This window comes from Dendropsophus ebraccatus, chromosome 10 (genome assembly GCF_027789765.1).
Source record: "Dendropsophus ebraccatus isolate aDenEbr1 chromosome 10, aDenEbr1.pat, whole genome shotgun sequence".
NCBI classification, from domain to species: Eukaryota; Metazoa; Chordata; class Amphibia; order Anura; family Hylidae; genus Dendropsophus; species Dendropsophus ebraccatus.
In genome coordinates this window covers 4,699,558-4,715,781 of record NC_091463.1, presented here as the reverse complement: position 1 = coordinate 4,715,781, position 16,224 = coordinate 4,699,558, and the positions used below count along the sequence as shown (strand labels likewise).

Here is a 16,224-nt window from a genome sequence, read left to right as displayed (position 1 = left end):
AGAAGGAGGAATTGTGTAAGAGCAGAAAAGGTGAGGCCGTAGGCAGCGCCCCGATCCCTGATGAAGGCTGGCGTCACGCCGGAGACACCACCCGCCCAAAAGTCTCACATAATTACTTGTAGGACACGAAGCTCTGGCCCGGCACGTATGCGTCTGTGCTGGCACGCTTCCCACTAACCTTAATGGCCGAAACCTGGTCAGTTAGTTGACTCCATTCAGGTTATATTGTCCCGGCCACTGTAGTATCGGTATTGGCCCGTACACCACGCTATGTCCCGGCCACTGTAGTATCGGTATTGGCCTGTACACCACGCTATATCCCGGTCACTATAGTATCGGTATGGGCCCGTACACCACGCTATGTCCCGGTCACTATAGTATCGGTATGGGCCCGTACACCACGCTATGTCCCGGTCACTATAGTATCGGTATTGGCCTGTACACCACGCTATGTCCCGGTCACTGTAGTATCGGTATTGGCCCGTACACCACGCTATATCCCGGTCACTATAGTATCAGTATTGGCCCGTACACCACGCTATGTCCCGGTCACTATAGTATCGGTATTGGCCCGTACACCACGCTATGTCCCGGTCACTATAGTATCGGTATTGGCCTGTACACCACACTATGTCCCGGTCACTATAGTATCGGTATGGGCCCGTACACCACGCTATGTCCCGGTCACTATAGTATCGGTATTGGCCCGTACACCACACTATGTCCCGGTCACTATAGTATCAGTATTGGCCTGTACACCACACTATGTCCCGGTCACTATAGTATCGGTATTGGCCCGTACACTACGCTATGTCCCGGTCACTATAGTATCAGTATGGGCCCGTACACCACACTATGTCCCGGTCACTATAGTATCAGTATTGGCCTGTACACCACACTGTGTCCTGGTCACTATAGTATCGGTATTGGCCCGTACACCACACTATGTCCCGGTCACTATAGTATCAGTATTGGCCTGTACACCACGCTATGTCCCGGTCACTATAGTATCGGTATTGGCCCGTACACCACACTATGTCCCGGTCACTATAGTATCGGTATTGGCCCGTACACCACGCTATGTCCCGGCCACTGTAGTATCGGTATTGGCCCGTACACCACGTTATGTCCCGGTCACTGTAGTATCGGTATTGGCCTGTACACCACGCTATGTTCCGGTCACTATAGTATCGGTATTGGCCCGTACACCACGCTATGTCCCGGCCACTGTAGTATCGGTATTGGCCTGTACACCACGCTATGTCCTGGTCACTATAGTATCGGTATTGGCCTGTACACCAAGCTATGTCCCGGTCACTATAGTATCAGTATTGGCCCGTACACCACACTATGTCCCGGTCACTATAGTATCGGTATTGGCCCGTACACCACACTATGTCCCGGTCACTATAGTATCGGTATTGGCCCGTACACCACACTATGTCCCGGTCACTATAGTATCAGTATTGGCCCGTACACCACACTATGTCCCGGTCACTATAGTATCAGTATTGGCCCGTACACCACGCTATGTCCCGGTCACTATAGTATCGGTATTGGCCCGTACACCACACTATGTCCTGGTCACTATAGTATCGGTATTGGCCCGTACACCACACTATGTCCCGGTCACTATAGTATCAGTATTGGCCTGTACACCACGCTATGTCCTGGTCACTGTAGTATCGGTATTGGCCCGTACACCACGCTATGTCCCGGTCACTATAGTATCGGTATTGGCCCGTACACCACACTATGTCCCGGTCACTGTAGTATCGGTATTGGCCCGTACACCACACTATGTCCCGGTCACTATAGTATCAGTATTGGCCTGTACACCACACTATGTCCCGGTCACTATAGTATCGGTATTGGCCTGTACACCACACTATGTCCCGGTCACTGTAGTATCGGTATTGGCCTGTACACCACACTATGTCCCGGTCACTATAGTATCAGTATTGGCCTGTACACCACTTTATGTCCCGGCCACTGTAGTATCGGTATTGGCCTGTACACCACACTATGTCCCGGTCACTATAGTATCAGTATTGGCCTGTACACCACTTTATGTCCCGGTCACTATAGTATCGGTATTGGCCTGTACACCACACTATGTCCCGGTCACTATAGTATCGGTATTGGCCCGTACACCACACTATGTCCCGGTGGCTCTTAGAATGTGACTGAATAGATAGATTGCTCGATGATTAGGACCTGGCTGGTCATGAAGGGGTGAAGGAGAGGCAGACTATAATGTTCTCATCTCTGTGATCGCTGTATTGTAAAATATGTTCTGGATAGAACTACAACTCCCAGCATGCCCTGACAGTTTTTTCTTCTCTTGCTTTCAGCTCCATTCCCCCATGAATTCGGTCAGCAGCTCAGAGGACATCAAGCCTCCTCCGGGAATAAATGGCATGCTTAAAGTGCCGGTGCACCCCTCAGGAGCTATGGCGGCCTTCACCAAGCACATCTGCGCCATCTGCGGGGACAGATCTTCAGGTAAGAACGTCTCTATATAGCATAACATGTCCGCTCCCTGCAGTACCGGACACAGCCTGCTGTCAGATGTGGCGCTGTTATTTCTGTAATCCTCCTCTATAAGGCTTGTTGTGGGGTGATTGTCAGCTCTTGTGGCTGCTCCCCCTGTGATTGGTGATTATGACCCGTTATTGGTGGTTTTCCGCCATTTTCAGGACCCTTACATGTTCACATTTGGTCTATACATGATTATTATTATTTCTGTGCCGCCGCCGCTGTCAGGTCCCCAATTCAAAGCATTTTATCTTGTATGTTTGATGAAATCTTCTGAGGAAGTTGTGTGGAGCGCGGGGAGTTGTGGTGAGGGGTGCGCGGAGCGGTCCGGGACCTCTCTGACATGTCTGTCTCCATCGTGTCTGGAGTGCGGTTAGGGAGACCGAGTGAACTGTCTATTCTTGTGCGTCCCCCCCCCCCCCCCTCCCCGAAATGGGAAGCGGAACATCTGTATTGATGATGGCAAGGAGTGGTACAGGGCCCCCTCCCCAATAACTGGTCGCAGAGCGTGAGCACACCAGCAGTAGTAGTGCAGTACAATACACACTCACAGCTGCAACAGTAATTCCTAATGTGGCCCACTAGCTGGTGAAGAACTACAACCCCCAGCGTACTCTATAGCCTGCAGTGTTCCTCCTCCAAAACTACAACCCCCAGCGTACTCTATAGCCTGCAGTGTTCCTCCTCCAGAACTACAACCCCCAGCATACTCTACAGCCTGCAGTGTTCTTTCTCCAGAACTACAACCCCTAGCATACTCTACAGCCTGCAGTGTTCCTCCTCCAGAACTACAACCCCCAGCATACTCTACAGCCTGCAGTGTTCTTTCTCCAGAACTACAACCCCCAGCATACTTTACAGCCTGCAGTGTTCCTCCTCCAAAACTACAACCCCCAGCATACTCTACAGCCTGCAGTGTTCCTTCTCCAGAACTACAACCCTCAGCATACTCTACAGCCTGCAGTGTCCCTTCTCCAGAACTACAACCCCCAGCATACTCTACAGCCTGCAGTGTTCCTCCTCCAAAACTACAACCCCCAGCATACTCTACAGCCTGCAGTGTTCCTTCTCCAGAACTACAACCCCCAGCATACTCTACAGCCTGCAGTGTTCCTTCTCCAGAACTACAACCCCCAGCATACTCTACAGCCTGCAGTGTTCCTTCTCCAGAACTACAACCCCCAGCATACTCTACAGCCTGCAGTGTTCCTCCTCCAAAACTACAACGCCCAGCATACTCTACAGCCTGCAGTGTTCCTTCTCCAGAACTACAACCCCCAGCATACTCTACAGCCTGCAGTGTTCCTTCTCCAGAACTACAACCCCCAGCATACTCTACAGCCTGCACTGTTCCTCCTCCAGAACTACAACCCCCAGCATACTCTACAGCCTGCAGTGTTCTTTCTCCAGAACTACAACCCCCAGCAGTTCCCCAATCCTGTGAAGGCAGAGGCCTTGTTGTCGTTTCTCCATGTTTGTGCTGTTATTCTGCAGGCAGTGACCTCTCTCGCTCAGCCGCCGTCTGGTTTGGAACATTGCATGGGAAATGCGTTTTGTTTCTGCAGCGCTCAGTGCTTGACCAGAGTGGCCGTTGTTTTTGCTGATCTCGTATCCTCGGTGTATTATAGCGGTGGAAAGCTTTCTGTTTGGTATTAGAGTGCAGCACTTTAATGTTACATAACCATCGCTTCCCCTGGACAAGAGAGCTGCCGCCCGGTGCCCTTCTCTCTGAGTTATTGTATTCTTCCTTGGTAAAATGTGTTTCTGTGACTGTCTGATGCTCTGCCTGTGTGACGGGACATTACACGGCCCGGACTGCTCCGTGAACGGCCGCTGATCACCTAGTTCAGCAATAGTCTATTACAGGGCTTGGTAATCGTGCAGCCAGGGCTCCATGTACAATAAGCAGATCATTAGTGCGGCCATTACTGCAGTCACCAGTGGCCGCACATCCCCCATTACACAGGCTGATGGGAAATTAGTGTTTGACCAGTCCAAATAATCAATCATTAGGCTGATCAGTAACATAACCTTCCTACACAGGGTGCTATCGGCCTAGATGCTCACCGCTGATCTCTAGTGGTGGATAGGCTGTATTCTCAGTGATGTCACCGCTGATCTCTAGTGATGGATAGGCTGTATTCTCAGTGATGTCACCGCTGATCTCTAGTGATGGATAGGCTGTATTCTCAGTGATGTCACCGCTGCTCTCTAGTGATGGATAGGCTGTATTCTCAGTGATGTCACCGCTGATCTCTAGTGATGGATAGGCTGTATTCTCAGTGATGTCACTGATCTCTAGTGATGGATAGGCTGGATTCTCAGTGATGTCACCGCTGATCTCTAGTGATAGGCTGTATTCTCAGTGATGTCACTGATCTCTAGTGACGGATAGGCTGTATTCTCAGTCATGTCACCGCTGATCTCTAGTGATGGATAGGCTGTATTCTCAGTGATGTCACCGCTGATCTCTAGTGATGGATAGGCTGTATTCTCAGTGATGTCACCTCTGATCTCTAGTGATGGATAGGCTGTATTCTCAGTTATGTCACTGATCTCTAGTGATGGATAGGCTGTATTCTCAGTTATGTCACTGATCTCTAGTGATGGATAGGCTGTATTCTCAGTGATGGATAGGCTGTATTCTCTAGTGATGGATAGGCTGTATTCTCAGTGATGTCACCGCTGATCTCTAGTGATGGATAGGCTGTATTCTCAGTGATGTCACTGATCTCTAGTGATGGATAGGCTGTACTCTCAGTGATGTCACCGCTGATCTCTAGTGATGGATAGGCTGTATTCTCAGTGATGTCACCACTGATCTCTAGTGATGGATAGGCTGTATTCTCAGTGATGTCACTGATCTCTAGTGATGGATAGGCTGTATTCTCAGTGATGTCACTGATCTCTAGTGATGGATAGGCTGTATTCTCAGTGATGTCACTGATCTCTAGTGATGGATAGGCTGTATTCTCAGTGATGTCACAGCTGATCTCTAGTGATGGATAGGCTGTATTCTCAGTGATGTCACTGATCTCTAGTGATGGATAGGCTGTATTCTCAGTGATGTCACTGATCTCTAGTGATGGATAGGCTGTATTCTCAGTGATGTCACTGATCTCTAGTGATGAATAGGCTGTATTCTCAGTGATGTCACTGATCTCTAGTGATGGATAGGTTGTATTCTCAGTGATGTCACTGATCTCTAGTGATGGATAGGCTGTATTCTCAGTGATGTCACTGATCTCTAGTGATGGATAGGCTGTATTCTCAGTGATGTCACCGCTGATCTCTAGTGATGGATAGGCTGTATTCTCAGTGATGTCACCGCTGATCTCTAGTGATGGATAGGCTGTATTCTCAGTGATGTCACCGCTGATCTCTAGTGATGGATAGGCTGTATTCTCAGTGATGTCACCGCTGATCTCTAGTGATGGATAGGCTGTATTCACAGTGATGTCACTGCTGATCTCTAGTGATGGATAGGCTGTATTCTCAGTGATGTCACTGCTGATCTCTAGTGATGGATAGGCTGTATTCTCAGTGATGTCACTGATCTCTAGTGATGGATAGGCTGTATTCTCAGTGATGTCACTGATCTCTAGTGATGGATAGGCTGTATTCTCAGTGATGTCACTGATCTCTAGTGATGGATAGGCTGTATTCTCAGTGATGTCACTGATCTCTAGTGATGGATAGGTTGTATTCTCAGTGATGTCACTGATCTCTAGTGATAGGCTGTATTCTCAGTGATGTCACCGCTGATCTCTAGTGATGGATAGGCTGTATTCTCAGTGATGTCACCGCTGATCTCTAGTGATGGATAGGCTGTATTCTCAGTGATGTCACTGATCTCTAGTGATGGATAGGCTGTATTCTCAGTGATGTCACTGATCTCTAGTGATGGATAGGCTGTATTCTCAGTGATGGATAGGCTGTATTCACAGTGATGTCACTGCTGATCTCTAGTGATGGATAGGCTGTATTCTCAGTGATGTCACCGCTGATCTCTAGTGATGGATAGACTGTATTCTCAGTGATGTCACTGCTGATCTCTAGTGATGGATAGGCTGTATTCTCAGTGATGTCACCGCTGATCTCTAGTGATGGATAGGCTGTATTCTCAGTGATGTCACTGATCTCTAGTGATGGATAGGCTGTATTCTCAGTGATGGATAGGCTGTATTCTCAGTGATGTCACTGATCTCTAGTGATGGATAGGCTGTATTCTCAGTGATGTCACTGATCTCTAGTGATGGATAGGCTGTATTCTCAGTGATGTCACTGATCTCTAGTGATGGATAGGCTGTATTCTCAGTGATGTCACAGCTGATCTCTAGTGATGGATAGGCTGTATTCTCAGTGATGTCACTGATCTCTAGTGATGGATAGGCTGTATTCTCAGTGATGTCACTGATCTCTAGTGATGGATAGGCTGTATTCTCAGTGATGTCACTGATCTCTAGTGATGAATAGGCTGTATTCTCAGTGATGTCACTGATCTCTAGTGATGGATAGGTTGTATTCTCAGTGATGTCACTGATCTCTAGTGATGGATAGGCTGTATTCTCAGTGATGTCACTGATCTCTAGTGATGGATAGGCTGTATTCTCAGTGATGTCACCGCTGATCTCTAGTGATGGATAGGCTGTATTCTCAGTGATGTCACCGCTGATCTCTAGTGATGGATAGGCTGTATTCTCAGTGATGTCACCGCTGATCTCTAGTGATGGATAGGCTGTATTCTCAGTGATGTCACCGCTGATCTCTAGTGATGGATAGGCTGTATTCACAGTGATGTCACTGCTGATCTCTAGTGATGGATAGGCTGTATTCTCAGTGATGTCACTGCTGATCTCTAGTGATGGATAGGCTGTATTCTCAGTGATGTCACTGCTGATCTCTAGTGATGGATAGGCTGTATTCTCAGTGATGTCACTGATCTCTAGTGATGGATAGGCTGTATTCTCAGTGATGTCACTGATCTCTAGTGATGGATAGGCTGTTTTTTCAGTGATGTCACTGATCTCTAGTGATGGATAGGTTGTATTCTCAGTGATGTCACTGATCTCTAGTGATAGGCTGTATTCTCAGTGATGTCACCGCTGATCTCTAGTGATGGATAGGCTGTATTCTCAGTGATGTCACCGCTGATCTCTAGTGATGGATAGGCTGTATTCTCAGTGATGTCACTGATCTCTAGTGATGGATAGGCTGTATTCTCAGTGATGTCACCGCTGATCTCTAGTGATGGATAGGCTGTATTCTCAGTGATGTCACTGATCTCTAGTGATGGATAGGCTGTATTCTCAGTGATGGATAGGCTGTATTCACAGTGATGTCACTGCTGATCTCTAGTGATGGATAGGCTGTATTCTCAGTGATGTCACCGCTGATCTCTAGTGATGGATAGACTGTATTCTCAGTGATGTCACTGCTGATCTCTAGTGATGGATAGACTGTATTCTCAGTGATGTCACTGCTGATCTCTAGTGATGGATAGGTTGTATTCTCAGTGATGTCACTGATCTCTAGTGATGGATAGGCTGTATTCTCAGTGATGTCACTGATCTCTAGTGATGGATAGGCTGTATTCTCAGTGATGGATAGGCTGTATTCTCAGTGATGGATAGGCTGTATTCTCAGTGATGTCACCGCTGATCTCTAGTGATGGATAGGCTGTATTCTCAGTGATGTCACTGCTGATCTCTAGTGATGGATAGGCTGTATTCTCAGTGATGTCACTGATCTCTAGTGATGGATAGGCTGTATTCTCAGTGATGTCACTGATCTCTAGTGATGGATAGGCTGTATTCTCAGTGATGTCACCGCTGATCTCTAGTGATGGATAGGCTATATTCTCAGTGATGTCACTGATCTCTAGTGACGGATAGGCTGTATTCTCAGTGATGTCACCGCTGATCTCTAGTGATGGATAGGCTGTATTCTCAGTGATGTCACCACTGATCTCTAGTGATGGATAGGCTGTATTCTCAGTGATGTCACTGATCTCTAGTGATGGATAGGCTGTATTCTCAGTGATGTCACTGATCTCTAGTGATGGATAGGCCGTATTCTCAGTGATGTCACTGATCTCTAGTGATGGATAGGCTGTATTCTCAGTGATGTCACTGATCTCTAGTGATGGATAGGCTGTATTCTCAGTGATGTCACCGCTGATCTCTAGTGATGGATAGGCTGTATTCTCAGTGATGTCACCGCTGATCTCTAGTGATGGATAGGCTGTATTCTCAGTGATGTCACTGATCTCTAGTGATGGATAGGCTGTATTCTCAGTGATGTCACTGATCTCTAGTGATGGATAGGCTGTATTCTCAGTGATGTCACCGCTGATCTCTAGTGATGGATAGGCTGTATTCTCAGTGATGTCACTGATCTCTAGTGATGGATAGGCTGTATTCTCAGTGATGTCACCGCTGATCTCTAGTGATGGATAGACTGTATTCTCAGTGATGTCACTGATCTCTAGTGATGGATAGGCTGTATTCTCAGTGATGTCACCGCTGATCTCTAGTGATGGATAGGCTGTATTCTCAGTGATGTCACTGATCTCTAGTGATGGATAGGCTGTATTCTCAGTGATGGATAGGCTGTATTCTCAGTGATGTCACTGATCTCTAGTGATGGATAGGCTGTATTCTCAGTGATGTCACTGCTGATCTCTAGTGATGGATAGGCTGTATTCTCAGTGATGTCACTGATCTCTAGTGATGGATAGGCTGTATTCTCAGTGATGTCACCGCTGATCTCTAGTGATGGATAGGCTGTATTCTCAGTGATGTCACCGCTGATCTCTAGTGATGGATAGGCTGTATTCTCAGTGATGTTACTACCATTATCTAGTGAGTAGAATAGGGTTCCAGCTTCTACACCCCAGTGTGAATATAACACCTTCCCCTTGGTTGTGTCCTACAGGTAAACACTATGGCGTGTACAGCTGTGAGGGATGTAAGGGATTTTTCAAGCGGACAGTTCGGAAGGACCTGACGTACACGTGTCGGGATAACAAGGACTGCCTGATCGATAAGCGGCAGAGGAACCGCTGCCAGTATTGTCGCTATCAGAAGTGTCTTGCTATGGGAATGAAAAGAGAAGGTAAGAATATGGATGTCAGTCTGTACATGGAACATGACCCCTCAGTATTCTCTATGCCAACCATTAAAGTGCACAGTACCAGTATAAATGTACCACATGCTATATGATATATACCTCTATGATATACTGTAATGAAGTAATTTATTAAAGAGAATAGACCTATAAAGACTGTAACCATTCATATTCAATACAGCAGTTTCTGAGTTTCATCTGATTGTTGGAAAGCTGGGTGGCATCGTGGCTTCCATTATGTCTCCCAGCTTGCCATCCAGCTTTCCGAGACTCCTCCTTGGCAGTTCTGCTGCAATCCTGGAAGGATGAACCTATGAAAGCTGAGTGACATGTGACATGGTGTGTTACCCAGCTTTCCCAGGAACAGATAGAACTGAGAAACGACTGATTGGAATATAATCTTGTGTGGAGGGGAGAATATGTGGCCTGGAAGGCCGATGACCTGTAGTGGTATGACGCTGCCTTCTCCTATGTCTTGGTGCCCCGGACTGGGACCGTTCCTTGGCGGATCAGCTGCCAGCCGCGGGCGGCACAGGCGTTTGGCTTCTGTTAATAAATGTTGTATAGTGAAATGTAAGCTCTTCCTGACATTAATTCTCTGTAAATGTTTGTGTAGTTTTAGGCAGCTGGACGGCTGCCGGTAAGAAGTTTGTGATAAGGAATGAGGGAAATTTAGATCAGCCGCTCCATCCACCTCGAGGCTCTAATCTTGACCACCCATCAGGTGATAATCTATACCTATCTAACATGCTACACTTGTGATGCCGGATGCCTGCTGGTGCCCCCACACACTCACACTCAGGGAGGGCGCATTGTATTGGCAGATTGTCCTGCATGAATATATATTACTGACTGCACCCCCATCTCTAATCTCATGCCTGACTGTCTGCAATGGGAGGTAATGGCCGAAACGTCCATATGCAGGGTCCCCATGTCCTGTGTACTTTGCATTATAGTTATCATCTTGTGAGCATTACATGTAGTGCTGTAAACTAGGTCCGTGTAAAGCAGAGAACCAAGTGCAACCAGTGAGGTGTGTGGGAAAGCTGGGTCGCTGCGCATTTATTAAGACCAAGCTTAATTGAAACCAGATGAGGAGCTTCTTAGCAGCTTTATTTAAAGGGATATTCTGGGGGAAAAAATGGTTCCAATACAGATTTGTAAATTACTTCCAGTACTCATCAGCTGCTATGTGTCCTGCTGGAAGTGGTGTATTATCTAGTGTCTGACACCGCAGCTGTCCATGTCAGGAACTGTCCAGAGCAGCAGAAAATCCCCATGGAAAACCTCTCCTGCTCTGGACAGTTCCTGACATGGACAGAGGTGGCAGCAGAGAGCACTGTGTCAGACTGGAGAGAATACACTACTTGCAGCAGCTGATAAGTACTGGAAGGCTGGAGACTTTTAAATAGAAATAATTTGATAATTCAGTATAACTTTCTGACACACATGATCTTGATTGCTGAGGGGTGACAACTCCTACATAAGCCTGTATATCAGTTTGTTTACCATGGTCTGTAAGTTTAAAACTGTAAAATGTTTAATAAATATATGTTTGCAAAAAAAAAAAAAAAAACTTTCTGACACCAGTTGAAACAATTAGTTTTCCTCCGTTCTCTTTAAAAGGGATTTTTGATTTAAACAAAATGCTGAGGCAGTAATTGGGGGGAGGGAAGGAAAATACATACTGACTCTTCTGGCCGCTCCTGGTTCTATGAGACTGCTGCGGTGCATTGTGTATGATGGTGTCACCAGCGTCATCTGGAGGGGACATCCCTGCTCCATGGCAGGTGTTAGGGCCAGAATCCCCCTCTTCTATCCCCTATTGGCAGGGCAGGTCGTACATGCATGATAAGAGTGAGTGGAGCAGCGGGACCATCACGGCTTCACTTACATGGTCACTTGGGGACCACTGTTACTGACGCACATTGACCATCTTTTACACAGGTGATAAATGCTATCACCTTAAAGGGACAGCATCATCAGAAAATGGCTTCTTGTTTAAATCAAAATTTTCTGTTAAATATATTTTTAAAGAATTGTAGATTTTTTTTCTAATTTTGCCTTTTTATTACATTTTGAATAATCTTGAAATCATGGCGTCCTCTGTTTGGCCACTAGGCCTGTAACTAAGTGGAGACTTCCTGTTCTGTCTGGGATGATAAGGAGGAGGCTGCTGTAAAGTGATCTGTACAGAACTGCAGTGAGAGGTGACACCAGGTGGAGTTCACAGCATCTGACTCCAATAACTAAACATTCCCTGGCTGGAGCAGCCTCATCTTTTATCTGGTCAGACATAAGGATTCTGCTGCTCCTGTGCATTGTAGACCCCCTGCTATGTTGCCCACCATAGGGGTCCTAAGCTCTGCCCACTACATTCTAGATATATCTACCAAACATTGCCCATCCGCATGGTCTAATACAAGGAAAAGCTTTGAGCAGCAAGTGTTTCTTGTTTCTCTCTCTCTCTATATATACATACATACATATATATATATATATAATATATTCCTCTATTTCTGAGTGGGATGTGGCTCTCGGGATGGGGGATTTCTGCCATAGCCCTGTATGTAGGGGAGAGGGGGACCCTGAAGGGTCTGTGCTGGGGATGCTGCCTCTTCTCACTATAGAGCAACAAGTCACCGCAGAACATCGCAGCCTGGCTCTTACTATATAATGATTTACCAGACATATTACAATACAGCGCCTGTTCCCCAGAGACGACTCCCAACATGAGAAACTGAGACGTATAAATTGTATTTTTGCCAGAACGCGGCCGCCACTTTTGAAAATCGCCCATTTCTGTCAGGCAGACGTATTCTCGTTGCCCTGGGCGCATCCATTCCTGTCACCGACGCAAAACAAAACTCCATTATCATCGCAGGGACACAATGATCTGTTAAACTAGACCCACGTGAAAGAAAAAAACGAGATTATCACCCGGCTGCCAGGATCGATAGCGAGCGGCTCGTGCCGCCAGCCGAGGATTCAGGGTCAAGTAAAGTGTTTAGAGAAGAATTTTGTAGCAATAATTGAATGAATCTCCTGTCTCCGTCCATGATCCTGGGTCAAGGAGCAAACAGTTTAAGGAATAAGTAGAGGGGGGTAGAGAGAGGCTTATAGGGAAAGGTCTGGTCCTAATTTACATAACATCCGCGTACAGGAATATGGCCGCCATCATTATGGAAACTATTATACAAGCCATTAACCTCAAACCAAGCCAGGAATTGTGTTCTCCAGTCGCTCGCTGCAATTTGTGGCGACTTCATTAAACTAATCAATGACAAAGATTTTTCGGCAGAATACACATGAGTGGAGTTCACTGCTATTATAGGGTGTAGTTAGCTTGCCCTGTGTATATATAGAAGGTGCTGGATGCAAGAAGCCTTAGAGGATGATAACGTCAGATCCAGCGATTGTGTCCGTCTACTCGATCCTCCTGACCCCCCCCCCCCCCCCCCCCAATCCATTATCCACATTATACAATTTCAAGTGCTTCAAAGTGGTTTTCCTAAGACGTGATTGAGAGAAGGAATCCTCCTGTAATCGCTTAAGCCTCCTATTCTGCTGGGCTGGGCTCTGGGTGACGTTCTCCGTCTCGCCCTTTGTCTGGAGCGCTGAGAATCTAGAAGCTTTGGGAAGTGAAGGATTGCAGGAAGGGATGCGGCAGGCATAAATCTGGCCTTTATCTCTCTATTGACACAGTGTTGTCACTACACAAGACACAGCAGCTGCTCGGGCAGATTAGGCCCAGGATTTATTGTCTCTTTAACACATCATTTAGCTTCTGTCCCACAGCAATTAACAAGGGAAAGTGGCAGGAGAGGCGCAGGGCTTCTTCCCGTGTCCTGGGGGACTGATGCTTCTTAGTAACTTGAGATCTTCATCAGTGAGAGACAAACAAAGATGGTGGTCCTGGTCCTGCAACCGCTCCGGACGGACTCGCCATTATCACATATCAAGACACAAGAGCATGAACTGTCCACCGGCCGTTGCTGTGCGCAGTGATGTCAGGATGACTCTCACTATATAAAACCCTGGCTGAGGGCCATATTACACGGCCCGATATTTCAGGTCAGCGCTCGCATTCTCCTCGTTCCCCACTCGCTGTCTGTGCTATTACACACACCAACATCAAGCGGGGGGAGGGGCTGCCCGGGCTGGGTGACCCATAGGAGAGCGCAATCCTATTACACTGACCATCACCATCAGGATTTTAGGTCATACTTTAAATCAACGATCAGCCGACATCGTCCATGTCATGCAGGAAGCGATTATTGCCAGAACGGCCGATAATTGCTTTGTGTAATAGGATCCTTAGAAATCCTGCAGAATGTCACTTTATTACTTCATAGCCAATCCACCAACCCAGATATGATAAGCGAACAGCAGAAGGTTCTGTGACCCGGACCCATGTATTATTTCCCCAGACCTTAGTCCTCTGTTCTCACCTCAGGTTACTTCAAGCGGAGTCTTCTGCCATAAGTTTTAGGCTGGATGTCAGACTATTCTTTCAACATGACCGCCTCTGACTTCAATGGGCAGGCCAGACCTTCTAGGCATCATCCAAGCCGCCCTTCCCGCTGCTCCTCAATTGCTATATGTGCCTGTAGCAGCAAGTGGGAAGGAACAAGGGGGAAGCGAGTGCTGATCTGACAGGTTGGCCCTCGCTTCCCCCTCAATATCATACTGTGTAATCCGGCCTTTATAGATCTGTCACAGACATTGACTCTGGTTTCCTCCATTTTATTGTTAGATATTCTCTATCCTCCAGACATGTTGCAGGGAGCTCTCCTGATATAACCTTCCCATTCTCTCTCTCTCTATATATATATATATTACACACAGCTGTCTGGGAACAACCAGCATCTTCAGTGATACAGCAGCGCTCTATCTGGTTATGTCTCCCCAATGGGCCCATCCACAGCTCGGGGAGGTCTATGGCGCTTTCCTTGTTACGCGTAGAATCATTCAAATTCATAGACTTGTGTTGGGATTGTTCTAGAAAGGGATCTTACAAGATAATTGCCGAATTTTCCTCTCCTTGATTTAGAGTAACACAATAATCTCTTGTGGTGTGAGAGACGGGTCATGGAGCAGGAAGATCAGCTGCTAGTTATTATTCTCACTCATATCTGGGATTTGCTATGAGGTAATAAAGTCAGTGACATCATCTAGGTGTGTGGGGGGGGGGGCATTGTTTTTCCAGGGGTTGTACGTGGATCATGAGCTGCTAAAATGGTTACATGACCCCTGATGTGATGGGTTTTCAAGGCTCGCTGGGGCTAGTCTGATGGCCTAAAACTGTGCTCTCCCGTCTGCAGATCTCCAACTACAATTCCCAGCATTTCTTGACATCCACAAATTGGGAACCACTTGTCTATGACAAAGCATATCAGAATACAGGTGCAGCATGGGAGTGTGGATGATGGCTGGGTGTTACAGAATAGAAGTCAAGGCCTGCTCAGTACTGACCCCACATGCACACTATTGGCCTATATACTATATACCCTTGCTGTAAGTGAATTTATGGCTGGGTGTTGTGGTAATGTGACCCCCGCCTCCTCCTCACAGCTCAGGCCAGCATTGCAGTACTGTGCGAGAACCGACAGGGTGTGGAGGAGAACGCGGAGCAGCGTTACTGTATATATGACTGCGGGGTCAGTGCAGCAGTCAATGACCCATTTTAAGCTCAGGATCCTGCTGTTTTGCTGTGTGAATTAAGCGAGTAAGATAGAATAAGCAGGAAGCTGCCGCGTGAAGCCCTTTCCCAGGCTCCCTGCAGCCGTCTTGGGAGGTCTGGACATAAACCTGATCTGGTTTCGCTGAGATTGTCAAACTGGGATTTTGTGTCTCCTTCTCGGCCCTGGTGTATGAACTGTGAGGCTGTGACTGACATTGACTGACTGTGAGGCTGTGACTGACATTGACTGACTGTGAGGCTGTGACTGACTGACTGTGAGGCTGGGACTGACTGTGGGGCTGTGACTGACATTGACTGACTGTGAGGCTGTGACTGACATTGACTGACTGTGGGGCTGTGACTGACATTGACTGACTGTGAGGCTGTGACTGACATTGACTGACTGTGAGGCTGGGACTGACATTGACTGACTGTGAGGCTGGGACTGACTGACTGTGAGGCTGGGACTGACATTGACTGACTGTGAGGCTGGGACTGACATTGACTGACTGTGAGGCTGGGATTGACTGACTGTGAGGCTGGGATTGACTGACTGTGAGGCTGAGGCTGGGATTGACTGACTGTGAGGCTGAGGCTGGGATTGACTGACTGTGAGGCTGGGACTGACATTGACTGACTGTGAGGCTGGGACTGACATTGACTGACTGTGAGGCTGGGACTGACATTGACTGACTGTGAGGCTGGGACTGACATTGACTGACTGTGAGGCTGGGACTGACTGACTATGAGGCTGGGACTGACATTGACTGACTGTGAGGCTGGGACTGGCATTGACTGACTGTGAGGCTGGGACTGGCATTGACTGACAGGCTGTGACTGACATTGACTGACTGTAAGTCTGTGACTGACATTGA

The 16,224-nt window shown here is 47.4% G+C and overlaps 1 protein-coding gene across 8 annotated transcripts in view; it reads left to right on the top strand.

Annotated features, from left to right (window-relative positions):
* RXRA (retinoid X receptor alpha) overlaps positions 1-16,224 on the top strand; it is a 193,611-nt gene that overhangs the window by 148,955 nt on the left and 28,432 nt on the right. For 7 of the 8 annotated variants that reach the window (XR_011358654.1, XM_069943181.1, XM_069943178.1 and 4 more), the window contains 3 exons: positions 2,355-2,505; positions 9,475-9,654; positions 10,283-10,390. Coding sequence is in view for 7 of the 8 variants with exons in the window: in XM_069943181.1 (XP_069799282.1) it covers positions 2,355-2,505; positions 9,475-9,654; positions 10,283-10,390 (439 nt within the window). In the remaining variant the exon portion in view is untranslated. The remainder of the gene's footprint in view (positions 1-2,354; positions 2,506-9,474; positions 9,655-10,282; positions 10,391-16,224) is intronic. The other variant, XM_069943179.1, reaches the window with a different exon arrangement.